Source organism: Mustela lutreola, chromosome 11 (genome assembly GCF_030435805.1).
Source record: "Mustela lutreola isolate mMusLut2 chromosome 11, mMusLut2.pri, whole genome shotgun sequence".
Taxonomy (NCBI): domain Eukaryota; kingdom Metazoa; phylum Chordata; class Mammalia; order Carnivora; family Mustelidae; genus Mustela; species Mustela lutreola.
In genome coordinates this window covers 43,396,451-43,415,440 of record NC_081300.1, presented here as the reverse complement: position 1 = coordinate 43,415,440, position 18,990 = coordinate 43,396,451, and the positions used below count along the sequence as shown (strand labels likewise).

Here is an 18,990-nt window from a genome sequence, read left to right as displayed (position 1 = left end):
AGTCCCCAAAAAGAATGCCTCTGAGGCTTTTCTGGTGCCTTAGAACACATGTTGCTAACAGATGCCCACGATAAATGGAGATAAAGCAGAGATGCTCAGAGCCACAGTTCAAAGCCAAGCAGCTGGCTGCGAGGGGCTGGGGGTAGTTTTGGGGAAGAAGCCCGGCGGGGCGCTCTCGCTGCCTGGGGTAGCACACTGCCTTTCTAACAGCTCCCTGCAAAACAAATGCTGTGCATTATTTTTCACTTTCCACCTTTTTTCATAAAAGCAAACTCTTTTTTGGATTTCCTTGGTGAAAGCAAGCACGGATGTAGGTCTTCCACAGAAGTGAAGCGGCAGAAGGCGGACGGACAGATGTTTGAAAAGCGGCGTGGACCAGCATTCATCGGTTTCCATCATGACCTTCAGTAAAACTGCTTTCTAATGTGCAGAACAGAGACGCGGCGGATCATCGTCACCACGTTCAGGTCATTTGCTTTTATCATGACTCAAAATTTAAATAGAAATACAGGGGCTGTGCCCAGTCGTTATGGTGTCGGCACCAAACTGGAAATATGAAAAGGTTACGACTAAAATGATAAGTCCTAAAGAGTCAGTGGCAGGGCGTCAAGTGTATGGATTCAGTGGAGAGGAAGCAATGGCCTGTGTTGACTAAGACTTAGGGACGAATGCGGGACGCTGTCTGGTCTTCACTGGTGTACGGAAGGACCAGAGCCTCTTCATCGCATGTCTATGCCCCCTAATTCAACTCCTTAATATAAGCACAACACCGCTGAAAATCTAGTCCCCTACTCACTACGGAGATTCTGAAATATTTTCATTTCTTCTACATTTCTTTTAGCTCCTGTCCTTGTTTTTTTTGGATCAACCTGGTCCTTTTTTGATTCCTCCTTCCACCTTTCCTCCCACTATCTTCCTACCTTCCCTCCACACTGTCTCAGGTCTTAAGTACTTAATTACAAAAGATAAAAAGAAAAAAAAAAATGCCTGGACGTTCCAAGAACTCTTAGGCAAGCCATCTTTCTAGGCTGAAAGTTAAGTATTCTAAGCCTCCTCCACTTGGAATAGCACTGATTTTTATCTGAGAATGAATTACGACTCTTCTGGATGAGGTGTTATATAAATTCTGAGTCCTGTTTTGGTAATTCTAAAAAGATCCTAGTTAGGTTTGGAGAGACTGAAAATGACAGGTACACAGGCAGAGTGAACGTGCTGGAGAAATCCGGTGGGCCACGTACCCATCTGGTCCTCCCTTATGTGATTCCTTTATTCTTAGGTGTGGACACCATTTCACATGAAGGGTAATGAACTATTGTCAGCTCTGCCAACTATCTGCATGGGTTTCTCTTCTCCACCTGGTTTGACTAAATCTGGCAGAGTAGGTGCCTATTTCACCTTTCCTGGAGGGGCAGATCTTGAACTCTGGATAAATCTGAACTGTTTTCTATAGTTTGAGGTGTCTCTGTAGAATGAAAGAGCCCGTGGCTCTGGCTGAATTCTTGCTGAGCTTGTATTTATAGACTTCTGATCCTATGCTTTATGGATGGAGATATGCTTTTATGGGAGCTATAAAAACCCACATTTTTCAGTGAGGGAACACATGAGGGATATAAGAGGAAAGAGGTCCTATTGATTCTCTTACATCCTGCCTTCTGTTAGCTCAATGCCACCTGCCTTAGTTCGGGCCCTTTTTATATCCTGCCTGGACCACAGCAAAAGCCTCTCTAACTGGTCTCCCGGCCACCAGTACTTGTCCTGCTTCTTTCCTACAATCTACTAGTGGTTTCTCTCTCAGACGTTATTTGAAGTCGCTCCCCCAAGTAAAACTCCAATTGCTCTCCATCCCCTACTGCAGTGTTTCCTGCATAAGGAAGGGGTTCCGCGGTGGGTGGGCAACAAGATTTTTACTGGTGCGTGAGCACTTTACAACAATCACCTCTATTTAAAAAAGGAAACTAAAAATTGATTAAAAGTTTAAGTGAATACTAGAAGAGGTATGTGGATATGGGGAAAACAAGCAAACACACAAACAATGAACTAGAAGGCGTTACTCAAATGCTGGAGGTCTGGGTAACCTGTAGGCTCAAGTTAAAACTCTTTAGCAGATCATGCAGTGAACCTGAAGTGTTCATGCACGTTTTCCATCTCAGCCATTCTCAACTTCAGCAGCCACAACTAAATTATTTACCAAAATTCCAAATCTAAAGATGTCATGTTTTTGTGCACCCTATGTTATTTGTATATTCATTTTCTGCAAGCTGAAATGTGATTTTCTTTATTTGAAACTTCCTCACTCATAATTTCTCACTTGGTTTACATCCATCCATCCATCCATCATCATTTAAAGCCCATTAAGATGTCACTTTCACTGCATGGATTATTTCCCCCCGTCATGACTGGGGGTCATTCCCAAGGTCCCCTTTACTTTCATTGCCATGTTTTGGTTACACTAGATTGTGACACCCTTTTCTGCCAAGCATGTGGATATTCATTTCATATCTTACTGTCCACCCCAGTGCCTGACATCCAGCAGGCATCCTAGAGGGTCGTTTGGTACTGCTGTCCTGGGCTTAGGCTCTCACCTCATCACCTTGCTCATCTCCATAGACACTTCTTTCAGAAGAAGCTAGGATTTAGATTTCAAATGCATGTGGACATAAAATAAAAGTATACTAGGTTTACATTACAGTGGAATTCTTTGACTTAATGCCAACATTACTATGTCCCTTTCTGAGAATTTCACTTTATCTAAAGCAAATTTTTGGAGGGAGATTTTATTTTATTTATAGCTGGAGAACAGTAACTTGTCCTTTAACTAATAAAACACTGATAATAATTAAGAGATTTTACTATGTGATGGGCACTATACCAAACACTTTGTGTGGAGTATCTTATTCGGTCCTTACAGAAATCTTAAAAGAGGATTTATTATTATCCTCATTTTATATATATATATATATATGAAAGCTGGAAATCAAAGAAGCTAAATACAAGGCCCTTGACTTTGTACAGAGCTGTTAGGTTAGGCAGCTGGCTTTGAACTCAAACAAATGCCCGACTGCTGTAAGAAGTGGACAGAGACATGTTAAAGAGGACAAATAAATTTAATACTGGAAAAAAGGCAAAAGTTCTATGCTTTAGTAGTTTTGTGCAAGTTATTTAAGAAGCACTTTCTGTAAGTTTTTAAATATCAATCAAAAGTTGGTCTTTTAACAGAAATATGTCCTTGGTTTTTGTATTTTTGAGATAAAGAAATATATAGGATTAGTAGAGTTATTGGAGGTATGTTAATATCTACTGTCAGGCTGAGATTAAATGAATTTGTTTCAACTTTTCACCCTCTGAAGGTCATATTTAAAAACCTCAAAATAGAATGAAACTTGGCAGTTGAAATTAAAAAATGTGTGATTTGTTTTACTCTATCTACCATACTAGAAACATAGTATATTTTTGATAGTCAAGGCAATATTAATTGATTATTTAAATAAACAAACTAGAAAATGTTCTCATGAGCTTACTTACTCCGCACATTAGAAAACACTCCATTTATAATCCCACCATACTATTCTTCCTTTGAAATATTCGGTACTGTGCTAAATCAAAGAACACCTGGGGATAAAGAAATTTGTTTGCATTTTACATGTAGTTATAAAATATGCTTGAATTGTTTCTAGGTGTCCTCAACTTTTAAAACGTTGTATTTTTATCTGTCCAGTTATAGAAAGATAATGAATAAGTCTTCATGGGTGTGTTAAGTGGAACTATCTACATGGTATATCTGATGTTACCTGTCTTGGGCCTTTTGATGGTTTCATCCCCCTGAATTTTCCCACAGACCTGACCACCTCATTCCTAAACTCTCATTGTAGTTTACTCTGTGACACCTTCACCTCTGTAGACTTTCTTTCTACGTCTAAATGTATGGCATTTCTAGTGTGAATGTTTGGTCTTCTAACTCGTCCACATTTCTCCATCTTATAATCCCATTCAGAGTCATGGATTCTGTAGTTATTTGGAGAAACATTTCCAAATGTGATCCAGTGCATTCATGTACTCATCAAACCAATGTGTCCCACACTGCCCCCAGGGACATGTGCACCCCTTCCCCTGGAGGCAGAAGCAGACCCTGAGATAGGAGTCATGAAGGAAGGTGAGTCCTGGGTATGATAGGATGTCACCGGATGGCCTACCCCAAACTCTGTGTGCCTGACCTTCTCTGAGTTGATAAATACTTAATGAAGGAACTAACATCTAGAAAAAGAGGGAAGGACACTCTATGCAGAGAGGACAGCGTGGGAACAGGTACGGATATGGAATTACAAGCTGAGCCTGGGAGGCAGAAGTAGAGTCCCTGCCCTTGGCCTGTAAGATGCAGGCTTGGGGCGGGGAGGGCGCTGAGATGAAACTGTAGAGCTAAGGAAGGATTACACCCAATGGTGTCTGGCAAAGGAAGGTGTCGGATACTAGAATGTTTGCCTGGTACAAAGACTATGCTTGCAGCAAAGTAGGGAGTAAGCACAAAGAGAATCCAGGTCTAATTTATTTTCTTTCTACATATTACTAGTACAAATATGTACACACAGGAGATGTTCAATAGTTATTTGTTCAATGAATGACCCTAAACCAAGCTCAAGATCATTTCAAATGAGCCTTTTTTAGCCAAGGCAGACAATCCTCAAATTATGAACTGACTGCATTCTAGAAGTTAATTTGCAAGTCAGTCGTTTGGCACCAAGTTTTTCATAGAAGTACTGAAACATGTTCATTATGGTCTCGAGTTACTTTTTAGGCTGTGTACGTTTTAGGTTGAGCACTGTTCTAGGAAGAGGAAATTACAAATGGAAATTGTGACTGGAACTCTTTCTACTGTGCCATTTGAGGGGCTGCGTAGCTAAATTTAACTGAATCTTATTAACTAATCTTCTCTACCCACTGAAGAAAATCCAGTTCCTGTAAAAAAGGTAAATGAATACATACATAGACACAACCACAAAACACGCACTACAACACAACTTAGAACAATCAATATCCTATTTTCTGAAGTTTAGTCAGCTCTAGTAGGGTAAAGGCCCAGACAAAAATCCCAATCAACTGCACATCAGGTGGTACTCATCACTTAATGCCCTATACACCTGCCACAGCATGTGGATCCCTTAACACAACAAAACCTAAGAGCAAGGCAACACACTGGGTTTGGAGGTTACTCAAAAGATGAACAAGATAAAGCCCCCACCCTGGAAAGCAGGCACAGGCTCACACAGGAGAGAGAAATGTTGACAGTTACACCTCTGTGGCTGGGGTTATCATGCAGGAAGTGTCTTGTTAACTCTTCCCAGAGGGATCAAAGAGGGCCTCACAGAGAATGGGGTGTTTGAGGTGAATTTGAAGGCTAAGGGGGTGTTTTATTGATGGTAAGAAGGTAAGGGCTTTGCAGAAGTTACATTATAGTCAAAATTGGGATGATCTGAGGAACTGCAAATAGTTCAACGGGGCTGCAGCCCTGGAAGGAAATGTCATGGGGGAAGAGGGCAGGAGTCAGATTGGAACAATAGTCTTATACATGACACCTAGCGCTTGACTTCTTGTCACTGAGAAAAGAACAGTGCTGTGGATGGAATGGAATCCCACAGAATACTGACACTTCGGGGAGGCAGGAACACTCCGGTAAGTATTTGTTGAATGACACTGAAGGTAAAATGCTTGCTCTAAGAAAGCCCAGTTCCTGCACCTCCATTCAAAAGATTCAAAAGATTCAAAAGATTCACTGTATCTCAAACCCCACAACCACAGGGCTGACACAACGATTTTTCGTGACAACAAATGCTAAATTAGAAGTAAAATCATTAGTGGTGCCTGGGTGGCTCAGTGGGTTAAAGCCTCTGCCTTTGGCTCGGGTCATGATCTCAGGGTCCTGGGATCCAGCCCCGCATCAGGCTCTCTGCCCAGCAGGGAGCCTGCTTCCCTTCCTCTCTCTCTGCCCGCCTCTCTGCCTACTTGTGATCTCTGCCTGTCAAATAAATAAATAAAATCTTAAAAAAAAAAAAGAAGTAAAATCATCAGGCATTCTTAACTATTCAAAAAAGATCTATGTAGTCATAGATATAAAATTCCTTGCAAATCCCCTAACCAAGTCTCTATACAAATAAGTGGAAAAGTCAGGGCATATTTTTATAGATAAAGAAGTTATTGGGATTCTGTGGGTTCACCTTCCATCTGTTTTCAAACCGTGACTAAAACAAAGTAACCTATTACCTGTTTAACAGAGGTGAACGCATTATGTTCAGAAAGCAGTGTGCATTTCAAAAATAGACAGTAATGAAGAGTTGTAAAGGGAGAGAAATACTCCAAGCTTGTTTCAAAACTTTTTTTTAACAAACGATAACTGCGTCTGAAAACCTAAAGTAGTCTGATTGTGTATATATAATATAGGACTACAAGGAAGTCTGGGAAATACGAGTGTTATCAGCACACGACAGAAGGCTATACATGACCGAAGTATTCCACCTTGTAATACTCTGAGACCTATTCTGATCTTAGAGATACTCAGTAGCAAGACATGGCCAGAGAATAGGAGTCCCACCACAGACTCGCAATTGACATCAATAGGTATCAACAGGTATTGCTTTCTTATACTTAACACGAAACATTCAGAAGGAGAATTGCAGTAAAACTATGGACACGATCAAAAGAAGCAGCACAAATCATTTTACTTCAAAACTTAAGTATTAAATGTAGCAGAACTCATGGTCAGTAATGAAATAAAAGAATGCCCATAATAATTTTGACAGTGGGAATCATATCTGTTATATTCAACAGAGAATTAGCTGCCTCTTGGAGAAGCTCTTAAAACTCCTCAACTAGACAAGTATTTAAATCACTTACATAATATTTAATTTAGCTCCTCTTCCTACTAATCTCATTTGATGGAACTCTAGTCATTGGGTAGGCACTGAATTCTCAACATTTGTGGGATCCAAAGGGTACAGTGTGAGGAAAATGAAAATGAACTATTATTACATTCATCAGTGCTAATAAGTGAAATTAGAATACAGTATAACAGTGTTAGTCTATTTATTACTTGTAATCTAGGGGAAAAAGCCTTTTGGACATAGTGTGACTAATACTGATATGTATATGAATGTCATTTACAAATACAGAATATTAATTGACAGATATGCTTTTCTGGCCCATCAAACCAATTATATCTTTCTGTTATTGAAGCCACATTTGCTTTAACACGAAGGGAAGATCAAGAAAATCAAGTGTGCTTTAACAAACCACATAGCTGTATGCTAAGCAATCTAGTCTACATATAGCTAACTGTTAGCATAAAATAAACACCCTTATAAAGAAAGTGAGCTTATCTCTGCACCTCATTAATGAAGTCTCCAATGTCTCCAGGGTGTGGGGCTGCAGATCGGACTGGGTACTGGGGCTCGGCGTGGATGGGTCTCTCATCCAATCGTCGGATTCCTACAGGCTTGATGGCATCAGGTTCCACGGTATCAGGCTGCTGGAGCTGGCTCAAGTCATAATCCTGCAAAAGACAAAATCAAAAACCCATGGTAGATGGGCATAAAGATGGAAAATTACAACCTTTGTTTTTAAACACATACCCAGAATGCATAGAAATGAGTGAAATTTAACATAATGGAAAAGTTGCCACCATGAGTTTTTCGTGTTATGATTAAATATTTCTTTCACACAGCTCTTTCTTCTGTGCTTTTCATTCCTACAGTCTGTGCTCCATCTGCTTTCCTATGTTTCTCATCAGTTTCCAATGGAAAACAGCAGTGAGATAAGGCCCCACTCTAAAATGACTAAAAATTGCCTAGAAGATAGAACGGTACCATAGCAGCCAAGCTACTAACTTAATGTGGGGTTCGAGACCCACTACCCTAACTTAGAACACCTTCACATATTAGGTATTTCAAGTTGAAAGAATAATTAAAAACAAACAAACAAACAAACAAAAAAAAACAACAACAAAAAACCAAACCAACAGCAACAAACTGCAAGTAGGAAGGTCACTCTAACTCCCCTCACCCTTGCCCTTCTTCCTTGAAACAGGTCATAAAAGCTCCCACCTGAAAGGTCCCCTTCCTGTACCGGGAGGTGGAAGGAAGACACTCTTTTCATCAGAGACAGAGACTTTGGGGCCAAGGAATCTGTACCAATAAACCTAGTTAGACTAACCTTTATTTCCCTAATTACTTCTTCACCATTTACTAGCCCTCACCCAAACCTTTGGTCCGTCAATTCTCAGAAATGTGTTGTTTCTTTATCTAAAAGGTATAAAAGCTTCCCGCTCTGCACACTTTGGGTCTTCATTCTCTTGCAAAGCTCCCACGAACATATTTAAAAGTTTAATGTGTATGCTTTTCTCTGTTCATCCATCTTTGCTAGTTTAATTTTCAGACCCTGAGAGGGTCAAGGAAGCCTTTTTTTCTTTCCTACAATGTCTTTAACATTAAAATTAGAAAAAAAAAAATGATGCTGATGTGTTTTCCTTAAAGAAAGGCATTAGTTCACCGAGGTTACAATCTCCACTCGTCCTTCCTTTCAGCGGTCTAGAGTTGGCAAATTATGACAGTGAGCTTCATGGAACCCATTTCCTATTTTTCTCAAAGAATGACTTTTACTTTTGTAAAAGGTTATCTAAAGCAACACTAACAGCAAAGGAGAATATGCCACAGAAACTATACGTGGCCTACAAAGCCTTATATCAAGCCTTCTACAGAAAAAGTTTGCTGATCTCTGGTCCCATGGTGTGAGGTGAGGGGGAGTAGATTCTCTTCTAGGGCAGCGCTCTGAGAGTGTTCCAGAAAACCAGCCTGCCCACTTTCAGACAGACAGAACACTCATGAAGAAGGATGCTCTGAGCCCCCCAGTTTGGGCCCTCAGAACTATTTTTGGCTTTAGCATAAGCCAGTGAGACAGGAATAAAGAAACGGACTATAATGTGGAAATGCATCAGTATTTTGGGTTTGGGCAAATACTTTGTAGTTTTCAAACTCCTAAATTCTGATGATAGAAGATTCTACAATTTAATGTGGGTATTTACAGAGAGTGCAGACTTTCTGGGACTCTTCATAGTTCAGACTTCATCTTTTTGTCTAAAACCAGCTTGGCACCATCTGAAATATCTCTACAGTGGTTTTGATTTATTCAACACTTGAATACTCAGCCCGTATTGGCACTAGCCTTACATGTGTTCCCTCACATCATCCTCTGATCAGCAATGATCCATTGTCAGCTTTATCATCCCCACATAAGAGTTGAGATGGAATCTCAAATAACCCAAGTAACTACATTCTTGGTCCCAAATCTACTAAGACTCAGAGACAGGGCCTGACTGACGCATGTGAGCCTTACTTCAAAGCCTTGCTCTTTGACAGTCACCTAGGAGAGTGAGTCAAGTCCAAGCTCTGAGGCCGGAGTTAGAAAGTAACAGATTAGGGACACCTGGGTGGCTCAGGTCATGATCCCAGTCTCCTGGGATCCAGTCCTGCATCAGTCTCCCTGCTTGGGAGCCTGCTTCTCTCTCTGCCTCTGCCTGCTTGTGTGTGTGCTTTCTCTCTCTCTCTGACAAATAAATAAATAAATAAATAAATCTTAAACACACACACACACACACACACACAAAAGGTAACAGATTAGATAGATTGAATATGGAAGGCCAGGAGAGCTGAGACACTCTCCTCCTGACTCCCGTCCTGGAAACAACTCCTTACCAAGAGATTCAGCTAACCTAACCACTGAAGGCACAGAGGAAAAGCTCTTCCTCTCAGAGGATGTATAAGGGGCTACAGGACGTGAGGAGACAGGTATGCAGGGCAGGACAGGCCATGTAAACTTTGTATATTGCAAAGTACAAAATGCTCAAGGAGAAAACCTGTGTGAGGTTTGAAACTTGAACAATCTACGTGTGTGAGAGAAAAGACACTTCTGGGATTATCAACAGCATAAGCAAAGATATGGGAATGCTGTTTTCTTGTCAGGATAGAGGACTTCAGACTCTCCATATAAAACCTGAGTGAAAACAGCTCGATAGTTTAAAAATGTGCTCCATTTTAAATTTTACGGGATTTATGAGCAATTTATAGACTATCTTGGAGACATACAATGATATAACAAATGTGAAGGCCTTTGAAATGCTAAAATCCTATACAAAATAAACACAAGGATTTATTTAGAGAACTCTGGATGCTTACACACTAGAAACATGTTTTCCCAGGTCATGTTTAACTGCATAACTCCCAGGTATAATAGAGTGGGATTAAACCATGAATAACTGTGTCTCCTGACTGTGACTGAAGCTTTACATAGGAAGGGAAAAATAGGTTGTATGTATACTGATAAGAGTTAATAAATATTTTTATGCTGAGGATGTAAAATATTTTATAAAAAGTCTGAATTACATGAAATTAAATAATTGAGTCTTATGGTTAAGGACTGTCTTTCACCTGGTGACAAACCCCTTGATACTCAGTATCTTGTATGATAATTCTGTATAGGAATTTTCTGGGCATAACTAGAGACAAAAGAAGTAAACGGGCTTTGCTCATGCTATTCCTTACCTGGAAAGAACCTGTGGTCCCTGATTGCTTATATAGCTTCCACTATACCCAATGGTTACAAAGGTGAATGCATTTTGACCGGCCAGCAGAGCCTTAAAATTTTTCTAATAAATTGCCAGAATTTAGACATAGGGATAGTTTACCTGAAAATGGGATGATCTGGCAAAATAGAGCTTAAATTCTGACATAATTTGTTAGACCTGACTGCAGCTATCTCCTCTGGACCAGGACAGCATCTCCACCTGGCCTGCTTCACTTATTAGGGATATATATAACAGCATATTAATTTATAGGTTTTTTTATCTTTCTTTTGATAGCCTTTTCCTACCACCTTAAGAACCAGAAAGCAGGAATAGCCTTCAAAGGTTTGTACTGCTGTTCCGTCCTTTCCACCATCAAAATGGCAAGCCTGTGGAAAGCACTCATTAAAAAATGTGTTGAATAAAGTCTTAGCGATGATATTCATGCCAAATGTTCAAAAGAGCAACCAATTTAAGAAACGTGCCTTGGATCGCATTCTATTCCATCAGTACACAATGGGGAGGGACAGAAAGACCCTCCTGCCCCAAGTCCCGTCACTGAGATTCATTGCCCTGGTGAGTCCCCCACAATGATGGAAATGTGTCATGTTCCTCAGCTGTGATGGTATCAAAAAAAGAGGCAGAAAACCACTGATTTATGGGAAGTTAGAAACTGGCTTAAAATGGGTGGCTTAACCCTTCTCTGTGATGGTTTCTCCTGCCTATTACAAGCATGGAATATAAAAAAATCTGATAAGGCTAAGGAGTGCGCAGAAGTGTCTTCAGGTCACAGGGACGGGTTTTTCTGTCCACATCCATCTGTGTTATATGGCAGAGGTCCTGACCTCAGGGTCCAATTTTAAGCCTTTTGATAAGGGGTCACTCTGTGCAAACCTCCTAAATTATACATCTTTACAATCCCATAGTACTTTACTTAAACACACAAATTACAACATGTAGGATGAGAATTAGAAAGACAATTACAGAGACTGAAAACATCCTCAAGGTCATTGGGTTCATGGTCTTACTTCTGAAGATTACAAAGAAACAATCCAAGAAGAAATCTTTTATTTTGATCCTAAACCTCTCTAGAGAAAAAGTAGATCTGAAAATTCTCTTATGATTGTCAACCTTTATTTGCAATATTAACTTCCTGAAAAAACTGAATTTTCAAATGAAGGCCAAGGAAAATCTTGTTTTAAAATATTTGGAACATACATTATTTGGTAACAACCATTAGAAGTAGGCATGGAATTATGGTTTTTATTATATTAACATTGCAATTAACTAATTTTTTTTGTCCATCTAGGATTTAAAATATCTTAAGGGTGATACAATTATGGGAGAGTTACTAAAAAGTTAGTTAGCAGCTAACTCTGGTTTTGGCTTTTCTTGTTAAATTCCACTGACTTGCAATGATTTATAATTGGTTCAGTAAAGATACCACGAATCTACCCTAAGGCATTGGTTATGTTTAAATAAATTAAAATGCTGCATCAGTATAGATAGAATTCTGGAACCAAGGTAAAAATTTCAGGGACCTAAAAAAAAAAAAAAAAAAAAAAAATCAGAAGCTACATTGCTAGCAGCATCTATAGAATTGTGCAATTAAATCTGGTTTAGAGAGTGATGAAAACACTCATTTACTGTTTCACAAGTATTTAAGGAGAGCCTACTGAGTGCCAGATGCCATTTTCAGCTCAGGGTATGTATGAAAGAAGGAAACCAACCTTCACCTGGTGCCCGTCATCTGTCAGGAATGACACTGCATGCTTTCTCGAGTGATAACCTCACGTACTCTGAGCACAAATCCTTCCAAGTGTGTGTTGTTCTATCCCATTGATTACCATAGGTCAGAGAGGTTAATGATTTGCCCAAGGTCACAGACTCAAATAGGCAATGTGGAAGGATAAAACAAGAGACCACCAGAGCAAGCGAAATTTAAAAAATAAGCTCTATGTATCATTGATCATTGCTCCAGGGGCCATGAAGACATGCACAGGACAGTTTGCTGAGGTGGGAAACATGAGGGGGTTTCCCATGCTAGAAGAAGCGTTCAGGGAGGTTATGCTAAGTAAGCTAACTAGGTGCTGGGATCTAGCCCTCTGGCCTGTGCAGTTAGTTCAACCGTGCCTCGTTGAGTTTTAGTCAGAATTTAGGATTCTTCATTTAGGATTTAGGTCTGACATCAGGAGGGCCTGTGCGGAGAGCGGGAAGGGAAGCCCTGAAAGTTCCCGGTCGTTATCAGCTTCCACTGGGGAAAAGAGAAAAGGAACACAGCAACCAGCATCCCTATCTCCTAAGCAAGGGCTGGTACAAGTGGAAAACTTTCCTTTTATAGTAGCAAAGGCAAGAACTTTCAAATTCCCATATAGATAAGGAAAACATTTCTAATGTTTCGAGACTGAGTGACTGAGAGAAGTAAAAATACTAACATGAAAGTAAATGGACCAAATTCTGAAGGGAAAAAAAAAAAAAAGAAAGTTATCTGGAAAAAAAGCTGACTGTGGCACAGGCAAAAACTCTTCAGACAGACACAAAAAGGAATGGAAGATGGAAGAGAAGAACATTATTATCTCACCCTCTATAGCTCCTGGCATTAAAATAATTGAATAAAATAGTGATAAGGTGTCAACACATTAACATACCACTGCTGACAAGTCAGTCAAATACCCTTGCAAGCTTTATGTAAATGATGATACTCCGTGATTTTCCTCCACAGCGAAATATAGTTACGATGGTAACTCCCTACCCAGGCGAAATGATGTGGAAGACTAAGTAGATTCTACAGATTACGAAAGCCCTCGAAAACAAAAGATTTGCTAAAAGCTTTTCTGGTTTGAATCATGAGCCTTACAGAGATAAAATAACTTGGGGGACAGCTGAAGGACTTCTATTCTCTGCTTTCATATACATCGTAATTTCACTAGAGGACTAGTTTCCCATTTCCCACCAGGAACGTAGCCCTGTCCCCATGAAGAGGGAACACATTCATTGTTTCTGCCTCATGGTTTACTGTTAAAGCTGCCCTGCCACAGCTTCTTTCAAAATTCTCTCAAAATTCATCTCCAGAATTTTGAATGTGTTGAAGTTTCACTCTTTGGTGCAAAATGATGATTCTGTTGTAGAAAACTGACATTGCTGAAATTTCATCACAGCTTAGTCCCTATTGTAAAATTATGGCATATCTCTTGGAAAGATGTTGCAAATCCCGCTCCATTAGATTTGATTCAACAAATAGTTTTCCGGAGAGTCTCTTGCCTCACAGACACAGTTGCCCATAGAGCTCTCAGTCTGGTGACTTTTAAAAGAATGCATTCAAAAATGATGAAAACTAATATAATGCATATATAATTACAAAAATATGGGAGGGGAAAGTGTGAGCTGCTGGAGGAATAAAGGCTGTGGCTGTGCGGGGCCTGGAACACGGAGCAGAGGAACAGGGCTTCAGAAAGACGACATTGCTCCTGAAATCTGACATTTATTTTTTTATACTAATGTTTGTCATTTCCCACCCTTTCAGTGCAATTCAGTTATAGCCCTATACTTCTTAACCCATTCAAGCATGTCTGTCTGGGAGATACACGGTATGCTTTCTAAATCCGTCTTCAGGCCATGCTCTCACCTCAAGCTCCAAATTCTGACAAAAAATACGAATGTCACCATTCAGACAAGATCAAAGCCATTCGATGTTAGTCTGACCTAGTATTCTATCTTGGAGGAAACCTAAAAATAGGGAGGATTTGGTTGGGAATACGGTGACAGAGCCTCAAAAATCCTTCTCCACTTTAAGTCACATTGTTTTAGAATTTCCTAAGGAGAACTAATCATTGCTTAAGATAAACGTACACAGCAAGGGAGTGTACTACAATGACTGCAAAAGATAGAGTCTGAAATCAAAATGCCTTGATTGCAAACCCTGACTTTATCATATCCAACTGGATGACCTTGGGCAGGTTCCATAACGGTCCTGTGCTATCCTTAAGTGTTCAAACTTCAGACAAAATGCTAATGAGGGCTCCATACCCTCTAACCTCTCAGGGGTTTAGTTAGCAAAACTTTTTTAGTAAGGGCCAGAGAGTACACATTTTAGTGTCTTTAGGCCCTATAATCTCTATTATAGGCTCTCAACTCTGCAGCTACCGCATAAAAGTAGCCACAGATAACACAGAAACAACGGACAAGGTGCATACATGGTTGTGTTCTAACACAACTTTATTTATAAAACCAGGCAGTTGGTGGATCTGGCCAGGTGACCAAACTTTGGCAAATGCCACTTAGTATCTTAGCTTCCCCCGCCCGCCCCCAACCCCGGCCAAGGCACAGTGTTAACACACAGCTGGCATTCAAAATCCTTACCACTAACCTGGCGATTCACAGACCTGTACCCCTGGGGATAAAAACATATGTGTATAAAAAATAAAAAATTTAAAAAAAACATTAAAAAAAATCCTTATCACTGTTATTACTCGGATATTGGGAACTTTCTATTCCTCTAAAACTTAATCTAATAAACTTATGATTAGTCAGGAAGAATGAATATTAAAATGAATTCCAGGAAACATTTTGTTCCTTCACACAAAGTGACAAATAATAAATAAAAGGTCGGGTGCAAATCACATGCACATTAAAAATACTTCATACCCGGTGGGGAATGAACGGGCCCAGACCAGCTGAGAATATGCCGCTTGTCGCCTGCCGATGTGTGTCACCTGCCGGTTATAGTTTTGAGAAGAGCTAGCACAAAGGGAATGACAATGTACTAATACAATCCCTGGTGAAACTCCTCTCGTGAAACCAGTATCAGCCTTTGCATAACTAACATATACATATACATATACATATACATATACATATACATAACTAACATTTGCAGGTGGGTATACGTAGACGAATAACTAGAGAACGTAACAAGAGTGTGCTTCAGCCAACAATACAATCTCCACAGTTGTGGAATGGTCTCCATAGTTGTGTCCAGATTCAGCCATCTGTCAGTTTGCTTACACAGCAGAAAGATTTTGTAAAACAATTATCTCGGAGAATCAAATATACTATGGTTAAATTATATAATTTCATTCTCTGCTTGAGTCAGAGGGCCTGGGTTGGTTGCCCACACCAGGGCTGGATCCTGAGATTGGCAGGAAGTACATGGAGACAGATCTCCCCACTGCCCCACCTCAAGCAAAGGTCCCTTGACTTGGGGAGTGGCTCCTTTGCTCTCAAGGGGCTTTCTTCTACCTGTACCCCATCCCTCTGTCTAGGCATCCAGCCTGGATTTAAAATTTTAGCTCCTATCATCTAGATTGTATACTTGGATTTTTTTTTTTTTTTTTTTTTTTTTGGGTAATAACTTGCTTGCTGAGATTGCTTCTCCAGATTCTGACTTTGTTAATGTCAAAATGTGCTCCATTTTGAAAGCCATGTTTAAAAATTAAGTGAGTCTTACTCTTTCTCTGTTCTAAAGCTGGATTACCAGTGGTCTTCTAACAAACCATGGCTAAAGGCCCAGCCTCACTGGTCTTGCCAGTATCACCTGTATGCTACAAATCAGCAACACCATATATGACATCCGTCATATGACCACTGGCAAGTGCATTAGGAGTTTGGCCTCAAGTCACATGGACCTTGGGTTCAAACACTGGACTAATAGCAGTGCACAAGGTAGTTGGGAAGATTATAAACGAAATGCAAACTAAGGGCACAGCACAGAGCCTGATACAGTGTAAGTAAGCCCTCCCTGGTTTTTGTGAGCCTTACGTACAGCCTCTCATTTTTATGAGTTATGCATCTCCTGTGTCCCCTGTGAGCCCACCTCTTTCCGGCATATCTGCAGCAGTCACAAAAACAATGCACATGAGCTAGCATTCTACTGTGGGAGGGCCCTAGGAGGAAACTCCTCTCAAAGAACCTCAGAAAAGATTCTCTAAACTTAAGTACCTATCAGGGTGGGGCAGAGACTTCCAGCTGGTCACCGAACCCACTTCTTCTTCTTCTTACTAGGTACCTAGCCAACAGGTTATTTCCTAGGCAACGGAGAATGGAAATCATGTGCACCAGGCCTATCCCATAAAAATCTCCCACAAATCCTCTTCCTTGCCCTTTGGTTATTCAAGGATCGCAGGTATGGATGGCTGGGGTGACCCCGGAGGCCACATGAAGTAGAGTGGACCTTCCCTCCCCACCCCTAATTCCTATGACCTGAAACCCGGTGACCACGGAATAAGTGAGAATTGCATTTCAAGCAAGCTTAGGTCCCTGAAATTTTAGTTAGTTACTGCAGTTGGCCTATTTTAACTTATTCATCTAAATATGTTTATGGTGAGTCCACTTTCTTTTCCTCTTTTCCGTTAAAAAAAAAAAAACCAAAACAGCACTACAGAAAATTGTTCCATGGTTTCAGAACACTGTGGTATCTTCTCCTTGTAGAAATTTGTTTTTTGTTAATCCAATGTCTAATAATTATTATATAATTTAATCAGAGTCAGCAAAAATACATTTCTATAAAGGATTGGTTTATAACATAAGTTAATAAAGCTGGCCTGGGATGAAAACAAGAAAACAAGAACAACCGTCAGAACATATCTGCCTCGCTTAAAGAGAGACGCCTCTATTTGGTTTCCAGTGATTGTTGTCAAGGGTGAATGCTGGCCGTGTTTCTAGATCTTTCAACTTTCTGGAGAGGCTTAGGAGATCCAAAATTGGTATGAATTTTTTCAATTTCTACACCTTGCAAGCTACATTAAAAAGTCCAGACACACCTTCCCTCCCTACCCACAGTTAATGAAATATAACTTTTGGAAGGAAAGGGAATCCAACTGTCAGACATGCCCCCCGAAACATGAGGGTTGACATTAGGCACTTTCTCTGAGAGTTCAGAACCATCTCCGATGTGAAGGCAAGACTCTAAAACTTAAGACACCAAATGTGGGAATTCAGATAAGAGTCCTCACAGTTCTGGAATGTGTATTCTCCTGAGTGCAAGAGGGGCTGGGCCTCTTCTGAAGAAACCGAGAGACAATAATCTGGCCGATGATGATGTTACACTCGGCAGCAGCTGTGTGGGAAGACAGACCGGGTACAGGGGAAGAGTAAGGATCCAGAGTCCAAGAGATCACTGATGTGGAACCTTTAATTAGCCACTCACATTTTCTGTCAAGACCAGCTCTGACCAGCACCAGCTTTCACCTTACATGTGTTTTTCTGTGGAGAGGGCACTGCTCCCTTAACGCGTGCTTTGAACCAGCAGCCATGGCGCAAACCTTCCCAGTGTCCACTCACTGTCACCTCTGAAATTTCTCCACGTGGCCAGCAGCAGCCTCTCTCACAAACCCAGAGTCCCCATAGGAGTCCTTCAGCCCCAAACTCAGAATGGGAAAATTTCCAAGTCAAACTTCAACAGCAGAGGAAGCTGCCGGATGTCCCAGAGCCCATTTTAAGGAAGGGACATCTTCTGACGAATTCAAATGACATTATGAAAGGTGCGGTTTTAATCGCCTGGTTGAACCTGAGCGTTGCCAAGGATGATACAGGATCCGGGAAACACACCACTTTCTTTGGAATCAGATGGACAGGGACTTAATCTCCACATCCTTACTTTTTAACGTGTGCCGTCTCTGCTCTACTGTGGGAGGGTCAAATGAAATAATGTATAAAAAGCACTTACTACAGTGCCTAATTCATAGGGTACCTCAAACAATAGGTTTTGCTATCATTATGAAGAATGAAACTGTGTAATTGTAAGTGATTGAGACAGAGGTTGTTTAAAGTGAGCACCAGTGAGTGTTGTAAACATAATACACACTCCATAAATGTTTATTTAATATAAAAGCAATCGTAATTAAGTCTAAGCTTTGAAGAACAGGAAGCTAACGGTTTCTGTTTCCTATCCTGGGGCTAAAGGGATGTTTCCGTGAAAAGCGAGCCATTGGAGATATTGTACAGATTTTATTAGTGATGCTAATATGGAGGGCACTCACTGCAAAGAACATTAAAAGCTACACAGCATCTGCACCCAGCCCCACTGGCCAAAAGAGCACGGATGAACATTTACTAATGAGGGCGATTAAACATGACTTGATAACCACCCAACGACCTGATGGTAGGGAAGTGAAGCAGATAAAGAAGGAACCTCGCCCTCTGACAAGAGAACAGACATTGTACTAAAAGTGTCTGTCCAACAGCCAGAAGGCGTCCAACGCTAACTTCAAATATAGGACCCACTTAGGGTCCTGACAACCTAAACCAGAGCAGAGTATCGATACGCGCTGGTATGTTGTTGTTTTTCTTTTCTTAGGCTTCTGAGCTACTCTATTAGAGAAATTAGCAGCCTGTGTCCTGGCAAGGAACTAAGACAGCCAGAGATACTAATCAATGGCTGGGAAGATAAGGGC

The 18,990-nt window shown here is 40.6% G+C and overlaps 1 protein-coding gene across 1 annotated transcript in view; it reads right to left on the bottom strand.

Moving 5' to 3' along the window:
- The window catches only part of CDH2 (cadherin 2), a 216,572-nt gene that overhangs the window by 4,572 nt on the left and 193,010 nt on the right, over positions 1–18,990 (bottom strand). Inside the window, exon 15 of the mRNA XM_059139331.1 lies at positions 7,373–7,537. Coding sequence (XP_058995314.1) covers positions 7,373–7,537 — 165 coding nt within the window. The remainder of the gene's footprint in view (positions 1–7,372; positions 7,538–18,990) is intronic.